Source organism: Trachinotus anak, unplaced genomic scaffold (genome assembly GCF_046630095.1).
Source record: "Trachinotus anak isolate AG129_WGS33_773 ecotype Australia unplaced genomic scaffold, CSIRO_AGI_Tana_v1 ptg000008l, whole genome shotgun sequence".
Lineage (NCBI taxonomy): Eukaryota > Metazoa > Chordata > Actinopteri > Carangiformes > Carangidae > Trachinotus > Trachinotus anak.
This window is the reverse complement of record NW_027273859.1, coordinates 5,738,050-5,755,981: the sequence shown is the minus strand read 5'-3', so window position 1 is coordinate 5,755,981 and position 17,932 is coordinate 5,738,050. Positions and strand designations below refer to the sequence as shown.

General features: G+C 47.2%; 1 protein-coding gene across 4 annotated transcripts in view; it reads left to right on the top strand.

Moving 5' to 3' along the window:
- The window catches only part of kat6a (K(lysine) acetyltransferase 6A), a 30,091-nt gene extending 13,749 nt beyond the window's left edge, over window positions 1–16,342 (top strand). For 2 of the 4 annotated variants that reach the window (XM_071482073.1, XM_071482074.1), the window contains exons 4-17: window positions 368–483; window positions 1,055–1,136; window positions 1,436–1,550; window positions 1,801–2,117; window positions 3,038–3,150; window positions 5,210–5,325; window positions 6,108–6,249; window positions 6,936–7,097; window positions 7,561–7,654; window positions 7,811–8,042; window positions 9,122–9,320; window positions 9,421–10,116; window positions 10,262–10,523; window positions 10,627–16,342. In XM_071482073.1, the coding sequence (XP_071338174.1) occupies window positions 368–483; window positions 1,055–1,136; window positions 1,436–1,550; window positions 1,801–2,117; window positions 3,038–3,150; window positions 5,210–5,325; window positions 6,108–6,249; window positions 6,936–7,097; window positions 7,561–7,654; window positions 7,811–8,042; window positions 9,122–9,320; window positions 9,421–10,116; window positions 10,262–10,523; window positions 10,627–14,015 (6,035 nt within the window). In that variant the 3' untranslated portion in view covers window positions 14,016–16,342. The remainder of the gene's footprint in view (window positions 1–367; window positions 484–1,054; window positions 1,137–1,435; window positions 1,551–1,800; window positions 2,118–3,037; window positions 3,151–5,209; window positions 5,326–6,107; window positions 6,250–6,935; window positions 7,098–7,560; window positions 7,655–7,810; window positions 8,043–9,121; window positions 9,321–9,420; window positions 10,117–10,261; window positions 10,524–10,626) is intronic. The other 2 variants (XM_071482076.1, XM_071482075.1) reach the window with 2 other exon arrangements.
- Window positions 16,343–17,932: the final 1,590 nt, after the last annotated feature.

Genomic DNA, 17,932 nt, shown 5'->3' with positions numbered 1-17,932 from the left:
AATCTTGTTTTCTCAAACAAGTTGTAGAATATTCTTGCTAACACTTGCTATCGCTGAAAGCAGAGGACAGATTGTGTTCTGCCTCTTTCCTCAGTGGGGTTCTGTCCCAGACAAGGCCGTCTTGTTTGCTGCTCTTCAAACAGAGCAAAAGCACAGCTCTGACAGATTGTCATTTATGTTTGAACACTCTCTTTGCAGCCAGGTTTGATTCAGTGAGGGCTTTAATTCCAAAAGCCCCCCCCCCCCCCCCCCCCCCCCCCCAAACTTATAATGATGCAAGTGGGTCACCGCTGTCAGTCAGCAGCGACAAAAGAAAGCCTGTGACATTGACACACTTGTTTGTGCATGGCTGTCTATCTACCTGCAGGCCACCCGTCCTGTCTCAAGTTCTCCCCAGAGCTCACAGCGCGTGTCAAGGCTCTGTGGTGGCAGTGCATCGAATGCAAGACTTGCAGCAGCTGTCAAGATCAAGGAAAGAATGCGGTAAGTAGATGAGCAAAGATGGCGGACTGGCAGCCGAACAGTGTCTGTGAACTCTCTTCTCTGCTTAAGTGCCAGATAGAGATGCTGATAGACGTATCTGCAGTCCTGGGATTGAGCTATTTTAGTCAGGCTCTCAAGTTAGGAATCATTGTTATTCAAATGTTTGTAGGAGGTGAAGTTTAACTATGAGACAAAATGCACAATATACTATCAAGTATACACAGATAAAATGAATCTTTTGAAACACAGTAGTTGCTTAAATCAGTGCGGTTCATTTTTAATTGGCTAATTAATAAAATGCAAAATATTTTAATGGGTTTGTTTTAAATAAATATGTGGGAATCTAATCAAAATGTGTAATGACATCGAGCTCTGGAGCTTTGATCCGTGGCTCTGTATTCATCCTTTTGGACACAGATCACACTGACTGACCTGTAGTTGACCTAATACAGGTACAAGTTTGGTCCAGTATCCTGTTCTAGGTGTTGTTCTTACACATCACTATTCAATAAGATCACTGATAATCGTGTGTTTGTGCGTGTGTGCGTGTTCGTGTTCGTGTTCCCTGCAGGACAACATGTTGTTCTGTGACTCCTGTGACCGGGGCTTCCACATGGAGTGCTGTGATCCCCCCCTCACGCGGATGCCAAAAGGTAAATAAACCCGAGTGCTCCTTTAACTCATACCCCGCCTCTTAATTACCTGACACCCCAGGAATTCAGCTTGTATCTGTACACACAACTCATACATTATTACTCTCCATGACCATTATATTCACAGTACATGATTAAACCATCTGTTGTTGCTGCCTCCAACTCTAATGAAATATCTAATGCTTCACCATTAAGCAGTAATGTATTAGTTGTGTCCCAGAGCATGGTAGCACCTGCACTGAGGTCTGTCTTGTCTAATCCACCTCAGTGTATGTGAACCTGTGCTTTTTCTCTCACAGGTATGTGGATTTGTCAAATCTGCCAACCCAGGAAAAAGGGAAAGACGCTTTTACATGAAAAGGCAGCACAAATCAAACGGCGCTACAACGCACCGCTGGGACGGCCCAAGAACAGGTAAAGAACTGTCTTCAGCTAATGCTGTCTGCATCAGTGTCAGCCCGGTGGAGCGCTGCAGCAAGACGCCATGTATATCATCAGACAGCTACAATGTTGACTTTCCAGAATTACTTTGCTTTCATTGCCATTTCTCTTTCCTGCACAGTTTATTAGAATGTATCTATAAAAAGAAATAATGTGGAGTTCAGTATGTACATATGTAGTTCCATACAGCTCTATCTAACCCGACTCATGACCTCTTCCGCAGGCCAGGGCGGCCCTTCAAGAAGCTTGGCGGGCGTGGTCGGCGGAAGCGCTCAGCCTCGGCTAACTCATCCTCCAGCTCCTCCTGTGAGGGTTACCCTGGTGACGACCGGCTGCTTTTCTCGATGCGGGAGGACGATGACCTGTCACAGGGCAGCCTGCGCTTCAACAACAAGACCAAGGGCCTCATCGACGCCCTCACCAAGTTCTTCACGCCGTCACCCGAGGGCCGCAAGGCACGACAGGAAGTGGTGGACTACTCGCAGCAGTGCCGCATCCGTAAGAAAGCCAATCGCAAGGGAGAGGGAGATGACAGGGGGGGTAAGGATTAGCTTTGTTTTTCTGCTCATATACACGGCTCTTCACTGTCGTTACAGGATCAGTTTAAGTAAAACAAACAGCTCTGCTTGATGCAAGGTGTTAGATTTTCACTGGTCCAGCAGACAAAGCTAATCATTTTTTTTTAAATAAAAATTTGTATTTTATTACCACACAAAGTTCTAAGATCAGCAGCTTAGAACATGTTATAGGAAACTGATAAGTCTATAAAGCTCATGTATTTGACATGAATGTCATAAGTGATCTCGACATGACATGGAACTGTCTCAGTCAATTCCAACAAATAATTTAACACTTTAATGAGCCGTCGGGAAAAACATTTCTAGACTCAGAGTAGGAGTTGTCAGGTAGGAGGTTTGATATCAAACAGACTCCGAACTACCAGCTGTTATTGTGATGCACAGACTGCAGTGCTTCACGGTTCTTTGTCCTTTTTTAAAAATGATCCAGCCCTGATGTAACTTATTGGGAAATTGTAGCTCGGGGGTAAAAATGGTGCGGAATTGATTTGTCTTTTTTCTGCCTGAGGAAATTGTTGCTCTTGCACTAAAAGAAATTGGTGTCTAATTCGAAGCAGCCACCTGCAGTTTTATTTCCACTGAAGTTTCTGAGGCCAAAAACACAGTCTCCAGTGTGGCACAGTGGAGGAGAATAAATGTGACGGAGCAGACACATCAGTTGCGCTTTACTAAACTTGTGACATGTGGCACCCGTACACTGGTCTTCAATCAGCGAAGAGTTTAAACAAAAAAAAAACCATTAACCATATATAAGCGTCTCATTGCTGCCTGCACTGTGTGGCAGTAGCACCATTATAAAAATCAATCAGCAGACTTCTTTGCACAGTGTCTAGGAAGCCTCTCACTAGATTTGCATTGTTGACTCTGTATTTCAATCCACAGACAATCAGGAAGGCAGTGACTGGCGTGATGACGATGACAAACTGCCTGGCCACGAGAACCTAACAGAAAAAGACATTGAACTCTTCAGACACATCCAGGAGCTGGCACTGCAGGTACACACACACACACACACACACACACACACACACACACAGATGAAATATTAAATGTCTTTAAAATTTGGTGAGTAGACAGAGATGGGGCAAAGGGAGGGGAGGAGCTGAAGAGGAGCCAAGTTGTAGAGGGAGCCAGCATCAGCCGCGGAGCCTGAGTGAGAAGTGATATTGTGTGAATGTACAGTATGCAGAGGAGAAGCTGAATTTCACTGGTGATGAAAATGTGGTTAGAAAGAGCAGAGTCAACAGCAGCCGAGTTGTAAAATCTGGTCACTGGCTCAGATGAGGTCTGCTGGATGGAGACACGTCTGTGGGTGGAAAAGTCAATGAGCTGCGAGAGACTGATTGTATCTCAGCACTGAAAGAAATTAATTTGCCACGGAGCAGCTGCCAGATTCAGCATGTATATTAAAATCATCCATTAGTGTAGATGCAGGGCGTAGGGGGCAGACATGGGTGATGAATGTAGGATTCATTTAAGGATCAAAGGTTTGGTTTTAAATGACCAGTAGATGCAAATAACAAGTAGATGCCAAAATTCTGTCGGGACTGACGAGGGCAGTGTAATAACCCTGCACAGTCATAGTCACAGTCTGACATCTAACTCAAATAGAAGAAAGCAGGCACAGTAAACAAAAACAACAACATGTGCAATGACTGCAGGAACAGATCCACCACCACTTGTGGAAAAAAAACACGTCAAGACTGTTGTGTGGAGATATTTTGTATTTGATGCACATCATCAGGGAGAAGTTATAGACAAACAAAGGCAGTGCCACAGAGCATTTCAGATAAAAAGGAGGAAACACCTCAAACGTATCTAAGCAGCTGAAAGACAGACATCCAGATCTGTGCGCAGGATTCAGGCTGAATGAGTTTCAGTTCACTTTATATTAACGACATGTCGTCAACATGCTCACATCCTGATACATTTCCGTTATTGTTTGTGTACTGTGACAGGTGGTGTGTGTTGTAGCAATGCTGCACACACAATGTTCACAAAGACTAAAGTTAGCGGGTTTAAGCTAGCATAGCGACAGCTCGTAATGTGAGCAGTGTGCTGACAACAATAGCAGGTTACAGTCATCACTGCTCAGTCTGATAACACATAACACTGACTGAATATTTCACACCATGGATCTAGGACATTTAAACTACTGCTTGCACACTCACTGTATGGAGGTGTGTGTGTGTGTGTGTGTGTGTCTGTGTGTGTCTGTGTCTGTGTCTTTGTCTGTGTGAGTGTGTGTGTGTGCGCGCGCGCGCATCCCTAACTACAAGGTAATTGAAGTACAGTGTCAAATTTGCGTGAACTTCACTTTCATTGGTCTGGTCAGTGTAACTATACTCAGTAGATTGGAGTGTATAAGGCCTCTGTCAAGTTTCAGTTCAACACTTACAGTTAGTGTTGGTATCAAAACATCTTGTGTTTGATAGAGTGAACACTGACCAATGACAGTAATGACAGTGTTCTGGTTATCCAGTAGTCACAGAGAGGAAACATAAATCAGTCCTGTTGGATGGCATTACTGCAGCAGAGTGACCAGGTGGTTGTTCAGCCAGTGTCACGGGAGTCGTAACGAAACACTGTCACGGATCCCGACTGGAACATCCACACCAATGTTTAAGTGTTTGAGGCATGCAGAGTTGTAAGAGTTAATGATGTGTGAAAAGGGCTGATGTGTTCATTGAGGCTGAGTCGCAGTGGTGTGGAGTACATGATTGTCATAAACTGCAGGCAGGGATATCCAAACCAGCCTGTTACAATTCTCCCACAATGCACTTTGACAGCTTCTCTGATAACTCTGTAGCCTGGACTCTCTGATGATCCAAACACGATGGGACTTTGTTGCTTTTGGTCATTTGCCTATGATGCTGATATGTTTATGTGCCTGTATGGACTCCCAGTCTCTTCCCTACCTGTTGCACTGAGTGTAGGATCTGAGGCCAGTAAAGGTTCAGCTGTCTGCTCAACGAGCTGCTAATCCCTCCTGTAGTATACCGTCCATGTCTCTCCCTCCCTTTCTTCCTTCATCTTTGTTGTTCACGCACACAGAAAGTGGGGGTGACAGGTCCACCAGACCCTCAGATGCGCTGTCCGTCAGTCATCGAGTTTGGGAAGTTTGAAATCCAGACGTGGTATTCATCTCCCTACCCACAGGAGTACAGCAGGTAAGCTAATGCAACATAATGAAGTGCATCAGCATAATGTACTTAGCTCACAGTCCTGCTCGTAGGTGTAGAAATTACCACCAGTTAATGGAGCTCAATTATAAGGCTGTTTACAATACCACCTACGTTGGTTGGTACTCAGCCAGAGTGAGAGCCAGGGAGGCAGCCAGGTTCTGATTTTCTGTAAGGTGGAGTATTTTTTTAATGATGTAACTGTTAAATAAAATCTACCCATTTATTCCCACTAAATTTGCTTTTATTGTGTTTTTAAAATTGTTGAACTTACTAACCCATGCAGAGAAAAACAATAAAAAAATATTATATAATATATGTCCTTAAAATGTTCAAATCCTGTTAGTTTCACATACGTCTCAGGCATATCAGAAATATTTGCAATTTTCAAAACATGAGCTGTGAAGGGTGTTGCAATTATTTAATCTGCCAATTATTTTCTCAATTAATCATTAGTTGTTAGAAAGTAGTAACAATGGCCATTACAGTTTCCCAAAGCCCAAATTCTATTGTTCCATTTGCTGGCTCTGTCCCAGCATCAGCACAAACATATTCAGTAAAACTATCATAGGCCTCTAAGAAGAGCAGCAAATATTCATTCTGAGAGGCTGAAAACAGAATTAGAATTAATGACGAATGATTCAATTGGCAAAACAGTTGTTGATACATGTTCTGTCAATCAACTAATGAGTTGATCAGCTGTTCATTTCAGCTCAAACTGTGCCTTTTTTACAAGCATCTTTGTGCTCCCCGTCCTTTTCCCTTCCCAGACTACCCAAGCTGTACCTGTGTGAGTTCTGCCTGCGCTACATGAAGAGTCGCAGCATCCTCTACCAGCACATGAAGAAGTGCAACTGGTTCCACCCCCCTGCCAACGAGATCTACAGGAAGGATGACGTCTCTGTATTTGAGGTGAGGAACTGTTCAGATAGATGGACCAAATGATCCTGATCGTTAATGAAGAGAAAGATCAGCAGACAGAGGATGACACTGTCATCAGTACAGTCACAGTACAGAGCAGTGGTCACAGGTTGATCATATTTGTGGCACATCTGTACTTTGCCTCCATCTTTATGAATAAAGAGTTTGTGTATCAGTCATATTCCGACTGATGTTTAATTGACATCTCTGCCTACTACAGTGGGATATTGTTTCATCAGTAAAAGTTTGTTATTAAGAGAATAATTCATAATTACCAATGCACAGTTGAGCTGTTCTTCTGGGTCTCGTAGCACAGCAGCAGATTTAGTGGATTCGTTGCCTGCAGGCCACGGCTGCTGCAGCTCCTGTTTCCCCACTCTGTAGTCTGTCCCCGCTCGGAGGAGAGCAGAGATAACTGGCGAGCTGCCAATCTGAGCCTCCCTCTCCTCTCTCCACAGCTCTTTGTTTCTCTGCTCTGCTCTCTCTATCTGTCAGGGTCTCAAGAGACTCAGCTGAGATCATTGCTTGACACTAACTTCTAGTCCATTCACTTTCACTCTACTCCCCGGCTCTCTAACAGCAGCTTAAAGATGTACTTGTGCACTGTTTCTGGGACTGAACATTACTGTGACTGATGATACTCATACTCACGTATTTCTTCACTTATCTCGCAACAGGTTGATGGGAATGTGAGCACAATCTACTGTCAGAACCTGTGTCTGTTGGCCAAGCTGTTCCTGGACCACAAAACCCTCTACTATGATGTGGAGCCCTTCCTTTTCTACGTCCTGACCCAGAACGACAGCAAAGGTTGCCACCTCGTCGGATACTTCTCCAAGGTATGGCCCCCGTGCTCCCAGCACCATTCCTGTGCTGCATCCATCTTCCCACAGCCTTTTTGTACTTTCAGCGTCCACTGTATCTCCTTTTTCAAGGGCTACATAGCTGTGTAAAATATAATCACCCTGTACAAACTTAACTGAAACAACTCAATAGAGAGAAAAACATATTCAAATGAAACCAAATTGAAATGCATTGGCATCACCCACATTGCTACATTCCTGCAAACATACAAACGCTCATGTTGTGTCTCAGATAAACACTGGGTGCTGTGAGCTCTGCAGTTTGCAGTTGCAGGTGCTCCCATTAACATGCCGCCACCTCGCTGCCAACATACAGCAGTTAGTGAGTGGACCATTGCCATCATCTCCCGGCTGTACACCAACACGGCTCTGTAATGTGGTTCCATGATGTTTTTTTTTTTCTAATGGTGGGATGCGTCTGTCTTTCCCTGCTCTCCAGGAGAAGCACTGTCAACAGAAATACAACGTATCATGCATCATGATTCTTCCACAGTACCAGCGCAGGGGCTATGGGCGCTTTCTCATCGACTTCAGTAAGAACTTCAGCCAATCATAAAAATCCATCTTTAGACTCTTCCTACTTTTCATAGACAAAATTGGTGAATTCAGAAATAGAAAAATGTTGTGTTGTATATCTGTGTTCTCTAATAAGGTGTATGTGTCATTGGTTTATTCTTCCCTCCCTGCAGGCTACTTATTGTCAAAGCGTGAGGGACAGCCAGGATCTCCAGAGAAGCCTCTGTCGGACCTAGGTCGACTGTCCTATATGGCCTACTGGCGCAGTGTGGTTCTGGAGTGTCTCCATGAGGTCCGGGACCGGCAGATCACCATACGACAGCTTAGCAAACTGACAGGGATCTGCCCACAGGACATCACCACCACGCTGCACAGCCTCAACATGCTGGAGCAGCGAGGAGACAGGTCAGAGACGAGACACAGCACACACACCGAAACACTCCAAATTATTCAGTCCCATAAATGGGTCAAAGGCGCACTCCAGTGGTTCACGCTGTAGTCCCATGTAGATGGACCCTCTCAATGAGCTGTACCTGCTTTATGATTTTCATTATTAACCCCTACGTTAGTATACTGTATAATCTGCCAAACAGTACTTGGTCACGTTGTACTACAGGCATTTGTAAAGTTAAACCCAGGTGACACAGAACTTGCTCAGTAGCCACGTTACACATTGCATGTAAACAAAGCCAGCCTTTAAAATAGACTTTAGAAGGCTCATTGTTTACATTGTCCCTATGTGTGAGTGCACTCTCGTGTGTTTAAATTTCACCGTCCATCAGTATTTGTTAGGTTACCTCCTGCTAATTACAATGAAATCAAGATTTTGCTGCATGGTCATGTCACACAATTCATTGGACACAATATTCCACCTAAGTTTCAGCAAGGATAGAAGGACTGAAAGAGAAGCTGGTGGGCAGCTGGTGAAGTCTAATTAGCTGTGGTTCAGTTAATGCCAGTGAGTAGTGTTCTGTCATTGACTGGATTGACCTATGAACCAGGATTTTGTGTCATGTTGTGAACAAAGAGCAGGGTCAGTGGCAATATGTCACCTAATGGTGACATAGTGAAGCGTTGTTGTAAAACACACACACACACACTGGGGCTCACCGGGTAGAGTGCATACCACTTAAGCTTAGTCCTTACCGCAGCGGTCTGGGTCCAAATCCAGCCTGGGCCCTTTGCTGCATGTCACTCTCTCACAGTCTCTATCATAATAAACTGCCCAAAAAAAAAAACAAACACACTGACCAGCCTGACGTGGGTACACTTTGGCAAACCTCTTCTAAATGTGCAAATATGTAGTTTGCACAAATACAAACAACCATACACATACACACAATATTTCACATGGATGTTACAAGCTAACATAGACACATAGCTGTGGATACACACACACAGTCACCTAATTTATCCACACTCGTCTGTAGAGACTCATGCATGCAGAGCTGTAACACTCGTCTCTCTGTGCTGGGCTTCGTCAGACTCGTCCTGGTGCGAAGGGAGAAGCTGGTGACTACGCACATGGCTCGTCTGAAGGCCCGGCCACGGCAGCTGGACGTCGACCCCGAGTGTCTCCGCTGGACTCCCGTCATTGTTACCAACACTGTGGTCTCTGACGCTGATGGAGACGAGGATGATGACGAGGAGGATGAAGAACCAGAGAAAGACAACCACAAAGAGGTAAATGAAATGGATTTATATGCTGTAAGTGGAGATAACAGATTGATATTAAAGTTGCTGCAGATTCTCAGTGATTTTATTTTACTTTATCTGTGAATAGATCAAACAAAGTCACAAGGTCCCGCCATGGCACATGCACCAAGGGAAGAGGAGGGATGAAGAGGATGACGACGAGGAGGACGAGGAAGAGGAAAGGAAGGTCTTCTTGGGGTTTCCCATCAGCCAAAGCTCTCCAACTTCCCCTCCCGTCCGCTGTCCACTCCCTGTCCCAGAACCGCCCCGACCCCCACCCCCAACAAACGGAGAACGCAGGCCACGGGGCCGCCCACCCAAAAACTGGCCTTGGGGCAAAGTGAAGGACAGCGCGCGGGTGGTACGGCCACCTAAGATCCGCCCTGTGGAGGATGAGGACGATGACGATGAGGAGAGAACAGAGGGAGGAAAAACCACAGGCTGTGCCAGCGGCCCCCCCTCTCTTTTCTCTTTGGACAGACAAGCAGAGTCCACACCCCTTCACTCACTGGACATGGCCAGGCACCCCTCCATAACCCCCACACGAAGAGGGCGGCCCCCAAGGAAAAAGAGAGGCCCTAAGCCCAGACTGACTGAGGGGCCTGGAGAGGGGCTGGCACAGCTTCCTCTAGTTTCCAGGTTGAATGAGTCTCCACCTGTTAGGAAGAGCTGCTTCAGTGAAAGCAGTGAAGAGGAGGAAGATGACGATGACGAGGATGATGAAGAGAGGAGGGCGTGCTCCCCACCCATCCTCACTAAGCCTGCCATGGGGCTCAAATGCAAGGTAAGAATCAGTGTTCAGATTTATGGATACTGTAATAATTTTAAAATCTCAGAGTTAAAATTGATTCTTGATCCTGCAGCTCTGTAGTCGTCATTTTAGACTAAATTCAAAGGCACGCCTAATTCTCCGCCCCGTTTCTCCCTAGAAGCCCCTGAGGAAACGCCGCTTTCGCCAGCGCAGCCACCCTCACAGCAGCGTGGTGACAGAGACGATTTCTGAAACCACAGAGGTCCTGGATGAGCCCTTTGTAGACTCGGACTCAGAGAGGCCTATGCCCAGGTTGGAGGAGGAGACGCCCCTGGGCCACCCACTGCGCCGTTACCCCCCAGCCCGCTCTGCTCTGAGGTTGTCAGACCCAGCACCCAAAAGGGGTCGGCACTCCAACCTCTCAGATTCAGAGGAAGACGGTGAGCAAAGTATTGATGCAGGATTTAGTGATTGTTGGTTATATATGCACAGGTATGTGTGTGCAGCTTTATCTAACTGGCTCATCTTCTTATCTCCACTCAGAGCTAACGCCTGTGCTGAAGCCTGTGGCTGCTCTGCCAGCAACTCCATCTAAGACCCTCGCAGCCAACCCTGAGGTCCCAGTCAAGAAGAAGAAAGGCTGGCCCAAGGGGAAGAGCCGCAAACCACTGCACTGGAAGAAACGGGGACCTGGTAAACCACCGGGCAGTGGGCCCAACCAGCGAACTGCAGCAGACAGTCAGGCCCAGGGTGGGGATCCCCCACCTCCCAAAATCAAGATGAAGCCTGGCCGCAAGCCGCGCAGCTGGTACCTGCAGCGGGCCCAGGAGGAGGCGGAGAGGCAGGAGCAGGAGCGACAACGGCTGTTGGAGCAGCAGCTGGACAAAGATCCTCAGATGCTCCAGAAAGACGATCGTAACAGTAAGAGAGTCTGCAGAACCAACACCGACAGGGACAGCAAACAGAAAGACTCAGACGAAGAAGACGATTATCTCCCTAAGCCTGTTGAGCAGAAGGTGCCCAAGAGGCGAGGGAGGCCGCCCAAGAACCGTGCACTCTGCCAGCCACCACAGCCTGCCCCCAAACCACCTCCCACTTCTGAGCCAGAGGAGGAAGAGGACGAGGACGAGGAGGAGGAAACTGAAAGAGCTTGGGAGGAGGACAAACCCAGCCGTCCACCGTCCCGTCCCCTGCTTTCCCCTTCATCCTCCTCTTGCACCTCAGGGCCCCGGGCCCCACAGTCCCGGCCTCAGGACACAGATATGGGTGACAGGGAGGAAGACGATGACGATGACGAGAGAGAGGAAGAGGAATGTGGCAGCATGGGCAGCGGTGGCGGTAGTATCAACAGGAGAACAGCAGTCACACCAGGTTCAGGAAGCAGGCGCAGTGAAGACCATGATGCAGATGACGAAGGTGACGGACACTTAGAGGACAAGAACAGCAGCAGCAACAACAGCAGCAAGAAGAGAAAAAGTCAGGACTCTGAAGATGAAGATGACGACGAAGACGAGGAGGAGGAGCCCGCCTCCCGTGCAAACTCTCCTCCAGTCAAAGAAGAACCCCAAGGTGGAGAGGCTTTTTTAGACATGGAGAACAGCGTGACGCGGGACTATGTCAGCAAGCAGGAGGAGGAAGAAGAGGAGGAGGAGGAGGCTGAGGAGGAGGTGCCGGAGGCCAAGTGTCGGCCCTCCTCAGCCGACGTGCAGCAGGAGGAGAGGCGGCGCAGGGAGCAGGAGGAGTCTGCTGCTGCAGCGGCCGCAGTGGAAACAGTCACGGCCATGTCTGTTCCCTCTGAGCCCATGGAGCTGCAGCCTCTGCACCCGGACGACAAGGACGTCACGCTGTTGATGGAACCCCAGCACACACATCCACACTCCCACCCTCACCAGCACTCTGACTTCAAAGAGGAGCTGGGCCACCATCACCCACACCACCCCCATCACCACTCCAATGAGCTGGACCTGGAGACTATGCAGGCCGTTCAGTCCTTGACACAGGGGGAAGCCCAGGACGAAGAGACTGAACCCCAGCCACACCACGGGGCTTACCAGGACTGTGAGGAGACCCTAGCTGCCTGCCGGACCCTGCAGAGCTACAGCCACACAGGGGAGGCAGAGGAGGAGGCTCTGGCCTTAGTGGAGGAGTGTGGGGCCTCCCAGCACAGCAGCCCCCTCCCCAATCCCCCAGTGCCACCCCTACCCAGTCAGTCTGTGCGCTCGGTGAACAGTCCAGGGTTGCCCTCAGGAATCATGGACACAACATCAGCAGGGCAGAGGGGAGGGACGCCTGGCCCCCCTGGAGCAGGGGGCAACGGTGGAGGTGCTGGAGCAGGGTACACCCAGATCACACCGGAGCATCCCAGTTCTCTGTCTGCTCCTTCACAGCAGAACATGGAGACGTCGCCAATGATGGATGTACCGTCCGTGTCAGACCACTCGCAGCAGGTGGTGGACAGCGGCTTCAGTGACCTGGGCAGCATCGAGAGCACTACAGAGAACTACGACAACCCCAGCAGCTATGACTCCACCATGGGCGGAGGGGGCAATGGAACAGGGAACGGGGGGAACGGAGGGGGAATGTCAGCTGCTGTAGTTGCAGGAGCTTCCACAGCATCCTCTTCGTCAGCCTCCTCATCCTCCAGCTCGGTGACCCCGTCCTCCTCCTCACAGTCCAACAGCTGCTCCTTTGTGCCAGCCCCCAGCCTCACATCTTCCACAGGAACTGGAGGATCCCAGCTTGCGATGGGCAGTTGCAGCCTTATTCAGCAGACCGGACCAGGGCCCAACAGTGGGCCAGGTGCCAGTAATGTAGGCAGTGGTGTGCCCCAGCCTCCACCGCCCCCACCACCGTCCAACACCCCCAGCTGTGGCATTAAGTCTCCTCAGAGCTGTGGTGTGATTGAAAGGCCCCCCAGCACCAACCAGCAGCAGCAACAGTCCCAAAAAAAGGTTCCTCAGCAGCCTCCCCAGCAGCAAGCCCCCAACCCTCAGCCTCCGCCCTCAGCACCACCACCACCACCGCAGCAACAACAGCAAGCGCTGTCCCAGTGTAGCATGGGCAATGGTTTTGCCTCTACACCCATGATCATGGAGATCCCAGAGAGTGGAGGTGGAGGAGGGGGCCGCACCATCTATGAACGCATGGGTCAGGATTTTGGCACAGGGGGCTACCCCCAGCCCTCAGCAACGTTCAGCCTGGCCAAACTCCAGCAGCTCACCAACACCATCATGGACCCCCATGCCATGCCCTACTCTCACTCAGCCTCTGTCACCTCCTATGCCACCAGTGTTTCTCTCTCCAATCCTGGGCTGGCCCCCTCACCCCACACTCCCCTCCCTCAGGGCCAGCCCACTATGACCCCACCTCCTAACCTGAGCTCTGGCTCAATGAACCTAGGATCCCTGCAGCTGCAGTGCAACATGCCCACCACCAACATTGGCCTGGGACCCCCGCCGCACACACAGAGGCTCCAGGGCCAGATGGCGACAGTCAAAGGCCATATTTCAATCCGGTCCAAAGCCACTCAGCAGCTGGCCCCCGCCCCACACCAGCAGCAGCTCTATGGCCGCAGCTCAGGGGCTGTGACCATGCAGGGCACGCCGCGCACCCTGGCCGTGCAGCGCGGTATGATGCCAAACCTCATGCCAACGCCGGCACCGTACAATTCCATGAACATGACGCCCCTCAATGCCATGTCAGCCGGCTACCGAATGCCCCAACCCATGATGAACAGCGGTTACCACGGCAATCCCCCTTACATGAACCAGCCAGCTCAGTACCCCATGCAGATGCAGATGGGCATGATGGGAGGACAGGGTTACCCACAGCAGCCTATGCAGCCCAATCACCACGGCAACATGATGTACACTGGCCCCTCCCATCACAGCTACGCTGGTGTCCCAAAACAGTCACCTTACATGAGCAGATGAGCCGAGAACTGAAAAAGGTGACATGAGGCTAGAGCTGATACTCGCTGTACTCTAAATGTCCGTTACCCGTTTACCTTCTCCAGTGCCTCGGCCGGCACCAGGGAGTGTAGGTGATGGAGACAGAGAGGGTCTTTGGGGTTCCTGTTTTTCTACGTTGTCATTTTGTCCCTTTTTATTTGGGCTCATTTCCCCTCCCCAGCTGGCCGTGTATGGGAGCAAGTCGGTAGGATTCAGGGTGGGGGTGTGTAAATGGACCGCAGCCGTGCCATGCTGCTTCGGGCCTGGCCTACACAGTCCTCTAATGTGGGTTCACACAGACCCAGGAGTCTCCTCCTCCTCATGTGCAGGAGGAGAGTAGGGGAGAACAAGAACAAAGGGGAAGATAAAGACAATACAGGAGTACCTTGCTTTGTCAGACTGCGAATGAAAACTGAATATATTCAACCATGCACACAATCTTTTAATTGATATAGGAAGCCTTACCTTGAAAAAAGAGACAGTGAAACATAGTAGGCGGACTCTCGTTTTGTTTTGTTAAACATAATGTTGAATCTTATTTTTGTTGTCGTTGTTTTTGTTGACTGTTTTTTGAAATACTTGTGTGCAGTCCAACCTCTTATATGCTTTGGTCTTTATATGTGTGGCATTCTGAAAAAGTGATACACCCTCTTGCTCTCTCAGAAACATCTCTGTGGTCACTTGGTCAGACAGCTTTTCACCCGGTTCCAGAAAAGCATAGGAGCGGGGCCTCCGGTGTTTGAGGTGCTGAGCTGTTTCCAGAGTCTCTGTCTTCCTGGATGGACGGTGTTGAACCAAAAACACAGCAAAGACACCGAAGGGACGAGCGCATTACTGTCTATTATATGTCCATAAATGAAACAAGTAGCGTTATTTTCCAGTTTGCCGCCTCTCTGAAATGTTTAGATGTAAATATTCTGGTACTTCCCAATATCTAGCACACACAAACACACGCACACGCACTCGCACACAAACACCAACACACACACACTGGCTAGCTGTCACCAGTTGGTGGCTGGCTCAGGAAACATTCAGCTGTTCCACACTCCACTGACAGACGGTGTACAATGTCAGCCTTTTTTAGCAGTTTAGGGAATGCAGAACAAACGGTGGGATTTCCATTTAACTGCTTTAAAGAAAGTCAGTTAACTATAGCTGACTGCCCCTCCTTAAGTGTTAGTGACCCAAAGAGGTCGAGGAGTCTGCTTTTGAATGGTGTATTCTGTTAAAACCGTTTTTGTTTGGTTTTTTTTGTTTGGTTTTTTATTTCATTTTTTTCTGCAAAACTCTGCACTCCCATTGGCTAGAAATATGGCAGAAGACAGTAAGCCTTTGTAAAAGGTGTGCCTAAATGCCAGATCCAGTGCACGGTTTGGCCCTCACCTAGAGGCACACTCATAAAAGCAGGGTCAAAGGTGAGTTAGTGTTTGAGGTCCTGTTGGCTATGGCGTTCAACTGGCAGTGGTGAAACGGTTGACCTTGTTGCTCCATGTACCAGTATTCAAAGTCAAAAGAGGAGTTTTCATTTTCTTACAGACCTGACATTGCATACTTTGTGTGTATTGTTCTGTTCTGTATTTATTTTTTGTTTTGTTTCTTTCTGAATTTTATCAGACTGGGCAGCTTTCTTTTATGACACAAGCTGACTCTTTTTGACTTTAGAAAACCTATTGTAGAGAAAATGTTTTTTCTATAATATAAAAGGAAATTCTGACATTGATATTGGTACTGTCATTTTTTTCACTTCTGTTTCAGGAAAAAAAACAATACATATTTTTTAGCTCGCCTCTTGGGTAATAATTACTAAGAAATTCAAAATTTAAAAAAATTACCACTCACTTTTAGTGACTTTAAGATGCCTTTAACCTCTCCATTCCATCTCATCTCTAGAGTTTTTCTATCTTTGTGTAGTATATAATGCTATTTTAAACAAAAGGACTACAAATATCTAAAGGTCACTTGGCATTCTTTTCTTTTTTTTTACTTCTTGTGTGTGTATAGGATGACTTCCTTACATTTAAGAGGCATGTAAAAATGAGCTCAGTATATTTCTGTCTGTTTATATCGCTTCCCTTTTTGTATCCTTTGTAATTGTACATGTTGCGTTGTATGCTAAGAGATGGCGCAAAATAAAGAGAGGAGTGACAGCTGGGCACACAGTGAAGGTTGATTTGCGCCCAGCAGCCTCAACTCTCTACTCTGTCCTTGTATGTATTTCCATTTATTCGTTTTTTTTTTCTTTCTTAGCAAGTACTTTCAAAGAACTCTGTACATTTTAACATAAAATGAAAATAAATTATGTTGAGCCATTCATGTTTCCCTTGAACTTTTTATAATTGATGTTTCAGTGCAATTGAAATGTTGTAGTTGTTATCACAGTCCTTCCAGGTTTGCTTCAAATTCTACTGCTTCATTATGCTCAGTACAATGCACATTTTCTAAAATAATCAAATCTCTTCTATGAACCTAATAATTTGAATTTGAATTGCTTTTAATATTTTGCATGTTAACAGTGTTTTATTTGAAGTTTTGAAATCCATAAGAAGATATATTTGTGGTTTAAAAAAGCATTTTAATGTAGTTTCACAGCTTTTCTCTGAGGCTTCTCTCTGAAGCTCTGACAACAGGTCGGTGAGATTGACTGTTTTCTGTGTGCCTGAAAAATAAAGCAGATTTCAGGTAAACACTCCAAATCCTGAAAAGTTGAATGGTAGGTCCTGGGGGGCTGGGCTTATGGCGTGGCTGAGAGTGGTGGCTGCTTTGTTGTTTCCAGAAGTCCTGACAGCTGGTTTTAAGGCTCAGTTTCTGAATACAGGCTGTGTGCATTTCTCTGTGGACTGAGGCTTTGACACTTTCACAGTATTAATATAGAACCTAGACCTGCTTTATAATCACAAACACATGGAGATCTCACTTTATACAATATGGGACCTTTAAGTTTTAAGTACAAGAAAGAAGTTTTGCACATCAGCTACGGGACAATTTGTGACAGCTTTACATACACCAGACATGACGGTGGTAAATCTCAACCAAAACTGTTCCAACTTTGACATGAAATTGTGTTTTCATGCAGGATTCCATCTCTCATAGTAAAAAGCTGACTGAGAAAACGGTTTTTGGTCTTTAAACACTGTTTTCCACATTTGTGTTCCAAGTTGAAATTTTAGTAGATCATCAGAATTCATATGAAAAATGCTTTGTTGTAAATCATCCGATTATGCAGAGCTTCATCACAACAGACTTCTACCTGAGCTTTGGTTATGACAGGTTCATTTATTTAAAAAAAAAAATTGTTTCACAACACTTCACACTACTGGGAATCAGTTGTACAAAGTTAGACCACACTGATAATGGGCTCCTGGCTTTACCTCAGTCACTTAAGGAATTCCTTTGATGACCTCTGGCCACTAGATGTCCCTGTAAAACATGGACATGTCATGTCAAGAAGCCCTGATGTGAAAACGGGAGCATCATCTCCTGGCCCACTTCCATCTTCATCAAAATTGCCTCTTTGAATTTTTCTGGGTGGTGAGTGACAGGGTCTCGCTCTCGATGTAATACATGTATGTCTAAACACACAGGAGTCACATTTGTCAGACCCACATGATGTAAACGCTCAATGTCTGATCTCAGTGCAGTTAGTGAATGCCTCTGAACACGTTTGGTTTCCATATGAAGCACAATCACCAATGGCTTACAGTAACATATTACAATTTTGTCCTGCTTAATGACGGAGATCCCTGCTTGCTCAATGTCGGTGTAAATATGTGATACCGTAGCTTCTGCCTGATGGACAAGACTGGGAATCAGGTCCTTGGTAAGACTGTTGTCCCACCAAGTAGGATACCTCAGAGGACGCAGCAGCTCAGAGTATATGAATCATAATGAAGATCATCATG